This window comes from Salmo trutta, unplaced genomic scaffold, assembly GCF_901001165.1.
Source record: "Salmo trutta unplaced genomic scaffold, fSalTru1.1, whole genome shotgun sequence".
Lineage (NCBI taxonomy): Eukaryota > Metazoa > Chordata > Actinopteri > Salmoniformes > Salmonidae > Salmo > Salmo trutta.
The window spans coordinates 224,336-238,421 of record NW_021822675.1 but is presented as its reverse complement, the minus strand read 5'-3'; the positions used below and the strand labels follow the sequence as shown (position 1 = coordinate 238,421).

The following is a 14,086-nucleotide window of genomic DNA, read 5'->3' as shown; positions in this document are numbered from 1 at the left end:
TGTGTGGTTCCCACCGTGAAGCATGGAGGTGGTGGTGTGATTGTGTGGGGGTGCTTAGCTGGTGACACTGTGTGATTTATTTAGAATTCAAGGCACACTTAACCAGCATGGCTACCACAGCATTCTGCAGGGATATGCTGGTTTGCACTTAGTGGGACTGTCATTTGTTTTTCAACAGGACAATGACCCAAAACACACCTCCAGGCTGTGTAAGGGCTATTTGACCAAGGAGAGTGATGGAGTGCTGCATCAGATGACCTGGCCTCCACAATCACCTGACCTCAACCCAATTGAGATGGTTTGGGATGAGTTGGACCGCAGAGTGAAGTAAAAGCAGCCAACAAGTGCTCAGCATATGTGGGAACTCCTTCAAGACTGTTGGAAAAGCATTCCAGGTGAATCTGGTTGAGAGAATGCCAAGAGTGTGCAAAGCTGTCATCAAGGCAAAGGGTGACTACTTTGAAGAATCTCAAATATAAAATATATTTTGATTTGTTTAACACTTTTTTGCTTACTACATGATAACATATATGTGTTATTTCATAGTTTTGATGTCTTAACTATTATTCTACTATGTAGAAAATAGTACAAATAAAAACCCTGGAATGAGTAGGTGTTCTAAAACATTTGACTGGTACTGTACATAACAGGAGATAAACATGGATTTAGTGACTGATCTCATCATGTTCCTGAAAACAACAGGATATGAGATAGCAGGAAGGAACTCACCAGTATGTGCTCTGATTGGCTGTTCGTTCACTCTCATACTTCTTGATCTGTTGGTAGATATACCTGGGGGAGAGACAGCCTACAGCCAACCTGTAGAATACAGTTATAGATACAGTCTATAGCCAACCTGTAGAATACAGTTATAGATACAGTCTATAGCCAACCTGTAGAATACAGTTATAGATACAGTCTATAGCCAAACTGTAGAATACAGTTATAGATACAGCCTATAGCCAAACTGTAGAATACAGTTATAGATACAGCCTATAGCCAACCTGTAGAATACAGTTATAGATACAGTCTATAGCCAACCTGTAGAATACAGTTATAGATACAGTCTATAGCCAACCTGTAGAATACAGTTATAGATACAGTCTATAGCCAACCTGTAGAATACAGTTATAGATACAGTCTATAGCCAACCTGTAGAATACAGTTATAGATACAGTCTATAGCCAACCTGTAGAATACAGTTATAGATACAGTCTATAGCCAACCTGTAGAATACAGTTGATACAGCCTATAGCCAACCTGTAGAATACAGTTATAGATACAGCCTATAGCCAACCTGTAGAATACAGTTATAGATACAGTCTATAGCCAACCTGTAGAATACAGTTATAGATACAGTCTATAGCCAACATGTAGAATACAGTTATAGATACAGTCTATAGCCAACATGTAGAATACAGTTATAGATACAGTCTATAGCCAACCTGTAGAATACAGTTAGATACAGTCTATAGCCAACCTGTAGAATACAGTTATAGATACAGTCTATAGCCAACCTGTAGAATACAGTTAGATACAGTCTATAGCCAACCTGTAGAATACAGTTATAGATACAGTCTATAGCCAACCTGTAGAATACAGTTATAGATACAGTCTATAGCCAACATGTAGAATACAGTTATAGATACAGTCTATAGCCAACCTGTAGAATACAGTTAGATACAGTCTATAGCCAACCTGTAGAATACAGTTATAGATACAGCCTATAGCCAACCTGTAGAATACAGTTATAGATACAGCCTATAGCCAACCTGTAGAATACAGTTATAGATACAGTCTATAGCCAACCTGTAGAATACAGTTATAGATACAGTCTATAGCCAACCTGTAGAATACAGTTATAGATACAGTCTATAGCCAACCTGTAGAAAACAGTTATAGATACAGTCTATAGCCAACCTGTAGAAAACAGTTATAGATACAATCTATAGCCAACCTGTAGAATACAGTTATAGATACAGTCTATAGCCAACCTATAGAATACAGTTATAGATACAGTCTATAGCCAACCTGTAGAATACAGTTATAGATACAGTCTATAGCCAACCTGTAGAATACAGTTATAGATACAGTCTATAGCCAACCTGTAGAATACAGTTATAGATACAGTCTATAGCCAACCTGTAGAATACAGTTATAGATACAGTCTATAGCCAACCTGTAGAATACAGTTATAGATACAGTCTATAGCCAACCTGTAGAAAACAGTTATAGATAGTCTATAGCCAACCTGTAGAATACAGTTATAGATACAGTCTATAGCCAACCTATAGAATACAGTTATAGATACAGTCTATAGCCAACCTGTAGAATACAGTTATAGATACAGTCTATAGCCAACCTGTAGAATACAGTTATAGATACAGTCTATAGCCAACCTGTAGAATACAGTTATAGATACAGTCTATAGCCAACCTGTAGAATACAGTTATAGATACAGCCTATAGCCAACCTGTAGAATACAGTTATAGATACAGTCTATAGCCAACCTGTAGAATACAGTTATAGATACAGTCTATAGCCAACCTGTAGAATACAGTTATAGATACAGTCTATAGCCAACCTGTAGAATACAGTTATAGATACAGTCTATAGCCAACCTGTAGAAAACAGTTATAGATACAGTCTATAGCCAACCTGTAGAAAACAGTTATAGATACAGTCTATAGCAACCTGTAGAATACAGTTATAGATAGTCTATAGCCAACCTGTAGAATACAGTTATGTATACAGTCTATAGCCAACCTGTAGAATACAGTTATAGATACAGCATATTGTTTTTTGCCAGCGCTGAACACATCTATATCGGTCTGCTAATACATTTTATAGCGAGTGCATACAGTTTTGGAATTGGTCCCCTGTGGGAATCGAACTCACAACCCTGGTTTTGCAAGCACCATGCTCTACCAACTGAGTCACATCATCACATCACATCACATCACATCATGACATCATCACATCACATCATGACATCATCACATCACATCATCACATCACGACATCACATCATCACACCATGACATCACATCATCACACCATGACATCACATCATGACATCACATCATGACATCGTCACATCACATCATGACATCATCACATCATCACATCATATCACATCATCACATCACATCATGACATCATGGCATCATGACATCATCACCATATCACATCATCACATCATCATATCACATCATGACATCATCACATCATCACAAACCACTTGATGTCTCAACGTACTGCTGTATTGTACCTTGTTTATCTCCATGGTGATGGAAAGTCTACAGGTACAAACCTAGATGACCAGCCTATGTACAATACACTAATGTACATTTACATTAAGTGGTTTGTACGGATGGTAAATTAATACTCCATAAAAATTGGGTTGTTTTCCATGTTATTTGATCAAGAAAAATATTTAATATTATGTGGATGTTTTGTGTCTTTGCCCATAACTATGGACCTTTGATGTAAATGTTTGAGGACAGGCTTTTGTTCTTTCTGGATTACATTAGAATGACAATCGCAGGGCAACAACTCTTACAATTCCAACTATTGAATCTTGCAAGATACTGTTCTTAATTATACAAGTTTTTGCCAAAGCGAAGACGCTGAAAAACACTGTTGCCTGCGCTACAGACATCTATATCGGTCCGGTAATACTAGTAAAGGCCCAGTGGGCTACTGGTTTCATTCTGATTGTTCAGGGGGTGCTGCAGTACCCTCAACACCCGTACTTCCCGTGGCTATGCTGGTCCTCACCATGGGGAAAACTTGGTGGAATAGTCCAGTCCTATCAGGCCGTTACGAGTCTCCTTGTAGGTAGACACAGCATCCTGCAGGAGACACATACCAGCTGAATCACAATATCCTACACAACAAACACATACAGTACTAGTCAAAAGTTTGGACACACCTACTCATTCAAGGGTTTCTTTATTTTTAGTATTTTCTACATTGTAGAATAATAGTGAAGACATCAAAACTATGAAATAACACATATGGAATCATGTAGTAACCAAAAAAGTGTTCAACAAATTAAAATATATTTTATATTCTTCAAAGTAGCCACCCTTTGCCTTGATGACAGCATTGCACAATCTTGACATTCTCTCAACCAGCTTCATGAGGAATGCTTTTCCAAACAGTCTTGAAGGAGTTCCCACATACGCTGAGCACTTGTTGGCTGCTTTTCAGTCACTCTGCGGTCCAACTCATCTCAAACCATCTCAAATTGGGTTGGGGTCAGGTGATTGTGGAGGTCAGGTCATATAATGCAGCACTCCATCACTCTCCTTCTTGGTCAAATAGCCCTTACACAGCCTGGAGGTGCACTTGAAGAAACTTTCATAGTTCTTGACATTTTCCAGATTAAGACATGAAGGTGAGTCAAAGTAATGATGGACTGTCATTTCACTTTGCTCATTTGAGCTGTTTTTGCTATAATATGGATTTGGTCTTTTACCAAAGAGGGCTATCTTCTGTATACCACTCCTACCTTGTCACAACACAAATGATTGCCTAAAAAGCATTAAGGAAAGATATTCCACAAATTAACTTAACAAGGCACACCTTGTTAATTTAAATGCATTCCAGGTGACTACCTCATGAAGCTGGTTGAGAGAATGCCAAGAGTGTACAAAGCAGTCATTAAGGCAAAGGTGGCTACTTTGAAGAATCTAAAATATATTTTGATTTGTTTAACACTTTTTTTGGTTACAACATGAATGCGTGTTATTTCATATTTTTGATGTCTTCACTATTATTCTACAATGTAGAAAATAGTCAAAATAAACCCTGGTATGAGTAGGTGTATCCAAAATTTTGACTGGTACTGTATATCTGCTATATTATCATTGGACCAAACGAAAAGTTTTCATGATGAATGTACCACTACCACTGCAGATCATGCAGTGACATCCACCACACTAAAGCAGCAAGAGCTCTGCACCACTTAACAGCTAACTATCTGCTCCACTTAACAGCTAACTATCTGCTCCACTTAACAGCTAACTATCTGCTCCACTTAACAGCTAACTATCTGCTCCACTTAACAGCTAACTATCTGCTCCACTTAACAGCTAACTATCTGCTCCACTTAACAGCTAACTATCTGCTCCACTTAACAGCTAACTATCTGCACCACTTAACAGCTAACTATCTGCTCCACTTAACAGCTAACTATCTGCTCCACTTAACAGCTAACTATCTGCACCACTTAACAGCTAACTATCTGCTCCACTTAACAGCTAACTATCTGCACCACTTAACAGCTAACTATCTGCTCCACTTAACAGCTAACTATCTGCTCCACTTAACAGCTAACTATCTGCACCACTTAACAGCTAACTATCTGCTCCACTTAACAGCTAACTATCTGCTCCACTTAACAGCTAACTATCTGCTCCACTTAACAGCTAACTATCTGCTCCACTTAACAGCTAACTATCTGCACCACTTAACAGCTAACTATCTGCACCACTTAACAGCTAACTATCTGCACCACTTAACAGCTAACTATCTGCACCACTTAACAGCTAACTATCTGCACCACTTAACAGCTAAATATCTGCACCACTTAACAGCTAACTATCTGCTCCACTTAACAGCTAACTATATGCTCCACTTAACAGCTAACTATATGCACCACTTAACAGCTAACTATCTGCTCCACTTAACAGCTAACTATCTGCTCCACTTAACAGCTAACTATCTGCACCACTTAACTATCTGCTCCACTTAACAGCTAACTATCTGCACCACTTAACAGCTAACTATCTGCTCCACTTAACAGCTAACTATCTGCACCACTTAACAGCTAACTATCTGCTCCACTTAACAGCTAACTATCTGCTCCACTTAACAGCTAACTATCTGCTCCACACCATTTAGACTTTGTCCCAGAGAGGGTGTATACACTATGACGTGTGAATAGGGAGGGGAGGTTGACGTGTGAATAGGGAGGGGAGTTTAACGTGTGAATAGGGAGGGGAGGCTGACGTGAGGTTGACGTGTGAATAGGGAGGGGAGGCTGACGTGTGAATAGGGAGGGGAGGTTGACGTGTGAATAGGGAGGGGAGGTTGACGTGTGAATAGGGAGGGGAGGCTGACGTTTGAATAGGGAGGGGAGTTTAACGTGTGAATAGGGAGGGGAGGTTGACGTGTGAATATTGACGTGTGAATAGGGAGGGGAGGTTGACGTGTGAATAGGGAGGGGGAGTGACGTGTGAATAGGGAGGGGAGGCTGACGTGTGAATAGGGAGGGGAGGTTGACGTGTGAATAGGGAGGGGAGGTTGACGTGTGAATAGGGAGGGGAGGTTGACGTGTGAATATTGACGTGTGAATAGGGAGGGGAGGTTGACGTGTGAATAGGGAGGGGGAGTGACGTGTGAATAGGGAGGGGAGGCTGACGGGTGAATAGGGAGGGGAGGTTGACGTGTGAATAGGGAGGGGAGGCTGACGGGTGAATAGGGAGGGGAGGTTGACGTGTGAATAGGGAGGGGAGGCTGACGTATGAATAGGGAGGGGAGGTTGTACCTTTTTAGAGTACCACCACAGTGACAAAGAGTTTTGTTCCTTTTTAAGTTGCAAAACTGTAGCCCCGACCAGCAAGTGTTAAGCCAACACCAACACTACTATGTAAATTAAAACTCTTTATAATCACATGCTCTTAAGTAAACATTTATAAAGACTTCTGAACTGGCAGTGGACATGCTACAAACTTTAATTAGCATAACCATAGACCACTTAAAGATGGGTACAACACTTTCACTCACGGGTGGCCAAAAATAACTATGTGAAAGCCACGCTCCCACTAAGTCACCCCACTCCACCCCAATGATTGTACCTTTATATTTAAATATATGTATCATTGTACTAGTTTCTCCGCACATGTACCTTAAGGCAGTGAACAGTACCAGGTGAGATTATTATGTGAAGGTACATGATGTGTATTTAGACTTTATGTACCTCAGAGAACAATACTGGACCCTAACCTACATTATAACAGAACAATACCAGACCCTAACCTACATTATAACAGAACAATGTTCTACTTGCTATGACTGAGAGGAGTGGTTGTTTCACCTAGCTATCTGAAGATGAATTCGCTAACTGTAAGTTGTTCTGGAGACGTGACTGAAACGCACTCACCGTGTCCCAGAAATAGTGCTGTAGTCTGGCCAGGGCCTGAGTCTCTCCCCCGCTGCAGGGGAAGGCAGAGCGAGGGTCCCTAACAGGATCTGTCTGCTCCAGCTCTTCTGGGGAGGGGATGGGGCCTTCATCCAGACCTGACCCAGGAGGGAGAGGCTTCAGCTGGTCTAGGGTGGGCAAGACCGGCCTCACCCTGCCCTGGGTCTCCACTGCCTTCCTGAACTGGGTGTAAACGTCAGGCAGCCTATCACAGGAGAGGATAGAGAAGGGTTATATGTCAGGTAACCTATCACAGGAGATAATGTGTGAACAAAGCCTACTTTCGGTTTGGAGCGAGCAGTCGCACTTTGCTTCGCTCCACAGGTAATATTACACTTCATTACATTACAACGGTTTGATTTGTTTGATCTGAGCAATTTTTCTTAGCTAGCTACATAGCCGTCTTTGTATCAAAGATAATTGTGTAGTTTAGAGTAATTAGAGTATTATCGAGGTTAGCTATTTTCGTCCTAACGTAGTCAACACTGCTAGCTAGCTAGTCAACACTGCTAGCTAGCCAAATAGCTAACTTCTACATTTACATTACATTTAAGTCATTTAGCAGACGCTCTTATCCAGAGCGACTTACAAATTGGTGCATTCACCTTATGATATCCAGTGGAACAACCACTTTACAATAGTGCATCTAAATCTTTTAAGGGGGGGGGTTACAAGGATTACTTTATCCTATCCCAGGTATTCCTTAAAGAGGTGGGGTTTCAGGTGTCTCCGGAAGGTGGTGATTGACTCCGCTGTCCTGGCGTCGTGAGGGAGCTTGTTCCACCATTGGGGTGCCAGAGCAGCGAACAGTTTGGACTGGGCTGAGCGGGAACCGTGCTTCCTCAGAGGTAGGGGGGCCAGCAGGCCAGAGGTGGATGAACGCAGTGCCCTTGTTTGGGTGTAGGGCCTGATCATAGCCTGAAGGTATGGAGGTGCCGTTCCCCTCACAGCTCCGTAGGCAAGCACCATGGTCTTGTAGCGGATGCGAGCTTCAACTGGAAGCCAGTGGAGAGAGCGGAGGAGCGGGGTGACGTGAGAGAACTTGGGAAGGTTGAACACCAGATGGGCTGCGGCGTTCTGGATGAGTTGTAGGGGTTTAATGGCACAGGCAGGGAGCCCAGTCAACAGCGAGTTGCAGTAATCCAGACGGGAGATGACAAGTGCCTGGATTAGGACCTGCGTCGCTTCCTGTGTGAGACAGGGTCGTACTCTGCGAATGTTGTAGAGCATGAACCTACAGGATCGGGTCACCGCCTTGATGTTAGTGGAGAACAACAGGGTGATGTCCAGGATCACGCCAAAGTTCTTAGCACTCTGGGAGGAGGACACAAGGGAGTTGTCAACCGTGATGGCGAGATCATGGAACGGGCAGTCCTTCCCCGGGAGGAAGAGCAGCTCCGTCTTGCCGAGGTTCAGCTTGAGGTGGTGATCCGTCATCCACACTGATATGTCTGCCAGACATGCAGAGATGCGATTCGCCGCCTGGTTATCAGAAGGGGGAAAGGAGAAGATTAATGGTGTGTCGTCTGCATAGCAATGATAGGAGAGACCATGTGAGGATATGACAGAGCCAAGTGACTTGGTGTATAGCGAGAATAGGAGAGGGCCTAGAACAGAGCCCTGGGGGACACCAGTGGTGAGAGCGCGTGGTGCGGAGACAGATTCTCGCCACGCCACCTGGTAGGAGCGACCTGTCAGGTACGACGCAATCCAAGCGTCCGGCAAAGAGGAATGAGTCAAAGGTAGATGTGGGGAGGTCAAAGTCACCCAGAACTGTGAGAGGTGAGCCATCCTCAGGAAAGGAACTTATCAAGGCATCAAGCTCATTGATGAACTCTCCAAGGGAACCTGGAGGGCGATAAATGATAAGGATGTTAAGCTTGAAAGGGCTTGTAACTGTGACAGCATGGAATTCAAATGAGGAGATAGACAGATGGGTCAGGGGAGAAAGAGAGAATTTCCACTTGGGAGAGATGAGGATTCCAGTGCCACCACCCCGCTGGCTCGATGCTCTAGGGGTATGCGAGAACACGTGGGCAGACGAGGAGAGAGCAGTAGGAGTAGCAGTGTTATCTGTTATCTCCTATTCTCGCTATACACCAAGTCACTTGGCTCTGTCATATCCTCACATGGTCTCTCCTATCATTGCTATGCAGACGACACACCATTAATCTTCTCCTTTCCCCCTTCTGATAACCAGGCGGCGAATCGCATCTCTGCATGTCTGGCAGACATATCAGTGTGGATGACGGATCACCACCTCAAGCTGAACCTCGGCAAGACGCAGGTCCTAATCCAGGCACTTGTCATCTCCCGTCTGGACTACTGCAACTCGCTGTTGGCTGGGCTCCCTGCCTGTGCCATTAAACCCCTACAACTCATCCAGAACGCCGCAGCCCGTCTGGTGTTCAACCTTCCCAAGTTCTCTCACGTCACCCGCTCCTCCGCTCTCTCCACTGGCTTCCAGTTGAAGCTCGCATCCGCTACAAGACCATGGTGCTTGCCTACGGAGCTGTGAGGGGAACGGCACCTCCGTACCTTCAGGCTCTGATCAGGCCCTACACCCAAACAAGGGCACTGCGTTCATCCACCTCTGGCCTGCTCGCCTCCCTACCTCTGAGGAAGCACAGTTCCCGCTCAGCCCAGTCAAAACTGTTCGCTGCTCTGGCACCCCAATGGTGGAACAAGCTCCCTCACAACGCCAGGACAGCGGAGTCAATCACCACCTTCCGGAGACACCTGAAACCCCACCTCTTTAAGGAATACCTGGGATAGGATAAAGTAATCCTTCTAACCACCCCCCCTTAAAAGATTTAGAGGCACTATTGTAAAGTGGTTGTTCCACTGGATATCATAAGGTGAATGCACCAATTTGTAAGTCGCTTTGGATAAGAGCGTCTGCTAAATGACTTAAATGTAAATGTAGGATAGAGAAGGGTTACATGTCAGGTAACCTATCACAGGAGAGGATAGAGCAGGGTTAACTGTCAGGTAACCTATCACAGGAAAGGATAGAGCAGGGTTACATGTCAGGTAACCTATCACAGGAGAGGATAGAGAAGGGTTACATGTCAGGTAACCTATCACAGGAGAGGATAGAGAAGGGTTACATGTCAGGTAACCTATCACAGGAGAGCCTGACTTCATATTGGAGTGATTATCCAGGCAGGAAAGCTTGACTTCATATTGGAGTGATTATCCAGGCAGTGAGAGCCAGACTTCATATTGGAGTGATTATCCAGGCAGTGAGAGCCTGACTTCATATTGGAGTGAATATCCAAGCAGTGAGAGCCTGACTTCATATTGGAGTGATTATCCAAGCAGTGAGAGCCTGACTTCATATTGGAGTGATTATCCAGGCAGTTGAGAGCCTGACTTCATATTGGAGTGATTATCCAGGCAGTGAGAGCCTGACTTCATATTGGAGTGATTATCCAGGCAGTGAGAGCCTGACTTCATATTGGAGTGATTATAAAGGCAGTTGAGAGCCTGACTTCATATTGTAGTGATTATCCAGGCAGTGAGAGCCTGACTTCATATTGGAGTGATTATCCAGGCAGTGAGAGCCTGACTTTATATTGGAGTGATTATCCAAGCAGTGAGAGCCTGACTTCATATTGGAGTGATTATCCAGGCAGTTGAGAGCCTGACTTCATATTGGAGTGATTATCCAGGCAGTGAGAGCCTGACTTCATATTGGAGTGATTATCCAAGCAGTGAGAGCCTGACTTCATATCGGAGTGATTATCCAGGCAGTTGAGAGCCTGACTTCATATTGGAGTGATTATCCAGGCAGTTGAGAGCCTGACTTCATATTGGAGGGATTATCCAGGCAGTGAGAGCCTGACTTCATATTGGAGTGATTATCCAGGCAGTGAGAGCCTGACTTCATATTGGAGTGATTATCCAGGCACTTGAGAGCCTGACTTCATATTGGAGTGATTATCCAGGCAGTGAGAGCATGCGCTGAGCAGCCCAATCTCAGAGGACTACTTTCTCTGTCACATGAATAAAATCAAATGACCTTGATCTTGACCCCTGTGGTCTTCTCTCACCTTGATAGGTGGTTGAAAGGGAGGTCGTCTCGGTGGTACAGTGTCGACCCCCAGCAGGTGTGAACTTTAACCTTCATCTGAGAACAAATATCCTTCACTCCTCTCTCCACCTGCTGGTCCTCTGGCGCCACCTACAGGAGTGGATAACAAAACACAACACAACGATGAGGACAGAAGGAGTGTGTTACGATTCTGAATGGTCAGATCGCTAGCAACAATGACAAGAAACTGCCATGTGAGGAATCGTAAGTGACTTGATACCATGACTTGTTTTGAGGTGTTTTGACTAAGACCTATGCTAATATGGCTAAAATTCTCTAGCTAGCAAACCAACAACCTTAATGATGAGAGACAATAAGTACTCATTGTGCAAATGTGTTGGAGACTAAATTTAGTTCACATCATGTCAACAATCTAAGCCAACCTTGTCTGTTTTGCCCCACAGCACTTGTCAGCACTCGTCAGATTTGTTGGTAAACTATCAACCCATGTATAAGTCTATACTATCTGATTTAATTTAAACTATCAACCCATGTATAAGTCTATACTATCTGATTTAATTTAACCTATCAACCCATGTATAAGTCTATACTATCTGATTTAATTTAAACTATCAACCCATGTATAAGTCTATACTATTTGATTTAATTTAACCTATCAACCCATGTATAAGTCTATACTATCTGATTTAATTTAACCTATCAACCCATGTATAAGTCTATACTATCTGATTTAATTTAACCTATCAACCCATGTATAAGTCTATACTATCTGATTTAATTTAAACAGGTTAGTCTCATTGAGACAAAAATACACATTTTAAAGGAGAGACCTGGACTACTAAGGTGGAGAGATATATAGATATATATCTAGATATAGGCTGATAGAGTGATGGGAGATATAGATATAGAATGATAGAGTGATGGGAGATATAGATATAGAATGATAGAGTGATGGGAGATATAGATATAGGATGATAGAGATACAGAATAATAGAGTGATGGGAGATATAGATATAGGATGACAGAGATACAGAATGATAGAGTGATGAGAGATATAGATATAGGATGATAGAGATATAGAGTGATGGGAGATATAGATATAGGATGATAGAGATTTAGAATGATAGAGTGATGGGAGATATAGATATAGGATGACAGAGATACAGAATGATAGAGTGATGAGAGATATAGATATAGGATGATAGAGATATAGTGATGGGAGATATAGATATAGGATGATAGAGATATAGAGTGATGGGAGATATAGATATATGGTGATAGAGATTTAGAATGATAGAGTGATGGGAGATATAGATATAGGATGATAGAGATATAGAGTGATGGGAGATATAGATATAGGATGATAGAGATATAGAATGATAGAGTGATGAGAGATATAGATATAGGATGTTAGAGATACAGAATAATAGAGTGATGGGAGATATAGATATAGGATGACAGAGATACAGAATGATAGAGTGATGAGAGATATATATATAGGATGATAGAGATTTAGAATGATAGAGTGATGGGAGATATAGATATAGGATGATAGAGATATAGAGTGATGGGAGATATAGATATAGGATGATAGAGATATAGAATGATGGAGTGACGGGAGATATAGATAAATGATGATATAGATATAGGATGATAGAGTGATGGGAGATATAGGATGATATAGATAAAGTATGATAGAGATATAGAATGATAGAGTTATGGGAGATAAAGGATGATAGAGATATATAAAACAAAATTGGACACCTACTCATTCAAGGGTTTTCCTTTATTTTTTTACTATTTTCTACATTGCAGAATAATAGTGAAGACATCAAAACTATGAAATAACAAATCAAAATATATTTTATATTTGAGATTCTTCAAATAGCCACCCTTTGCCTTGATGAGAGCTTTGAAAACTCTTGGCATTCTCTCAACCAGCTTCATGAGATAGTTACTTGGGATACATTTCAATTAACAGGTGTGCCTTCTTAAAGTTGATTGGTGGAATTTATTTTCTTCTTAATGCATTTGAGCCAATCAGTTATGTTGTGACAAGGTAGGGTTGGTATACAGAAGATAAGTCCATATTACGGCAAGAACAGCTCAAATAAGTAAAGAGAAACAATAGTCCATCATTACTTTAAGACATGAAGGTCAGTCAATACGGAATATTTCAAGTGCAGTCGCAAAAACCATCAAGCGCTACGATAAAACTGGCTCTCATGAGGACCACCACAGGAAAGGAAGACCCAGAGTTACCTCTGCTGCAGAGGAAAAGTTCATTAGAGTTACCAGCCTCAAAAATCAGCAATTAACTGCACCTCAGATTGCAGTCCAAATAAATGCTTCACAGAGTTCAAGTAACAGAAATTTCAACGTCCACTGTTCAGAGGAGACTGTGTAAATCAGGCCTTCATGGTCGAATTGCTGCAAAGAAACCACTTCAAGAGGAGGACACCAATAAGAAGAAGAGACTTGCTTGGGCCAAGAAACACAAACAATAGACCGGTAGAAATCTGTCCTTTGGTCTGATGAGTCCAAATTTTAGATTTTTGGTTCCAACCGCCGTGTCTTTGTGAAACGCAAGAGTAGGTGAACGGATGATCTCCGCATGTGTGGTTCCCACCGTGAAGCATGGAGGAGGAGGTGTGATGCAGCTTTGCTGGTGACACGGTCAGTGATTTATTTAGAATTCAAGGCTTACTTAAACAGCATGGCTACCACAGCATTCTGCAACGATACGCCATCCCATCTGGTTTGGGCTTAGCGGGACTATCATTTGTTTTTCAACAGGACAATGACCCAACACACCTCCA

General features: G+C 42.3%; 1 protein-coding gene across 2 annotated transcripts in view; it reads right to left on the bottom strand.

Moving 5' to 3' along the window:
• Positions 1 to 14,086, bottom strand: part of cry-dash (cryptochrome DASH) — a 39,997-nt gene that overhangs the window by 11,436 nt on the left and 14,475 nt on the right. For both annotated transcript variants that reach the window (XM_029744507.1, XM_029744508.1), the window contains exons 4-7: positions 11,266 to 11,396; positions 7,172 to 7,415; positions 3,781 to 3,854; positions 730 to 819 (exon numbers count right to left, since the gene is read on the bottom strand). In XM_029744507.1, the coding sequence (XP_029600367.1) occupies positions 730 to 819; positions 3,781 to 3,854; positions 7,172 to 7,415; positions 11,266 to 11,396 (539 nt within the window). The remainder of the gene's footprint in view (positions 1 to 729; positions 820 to 3,780; positions 3,855 to 7,171; positions 7,416 to 11,265; positions 11,397 to 14,086) is intronic.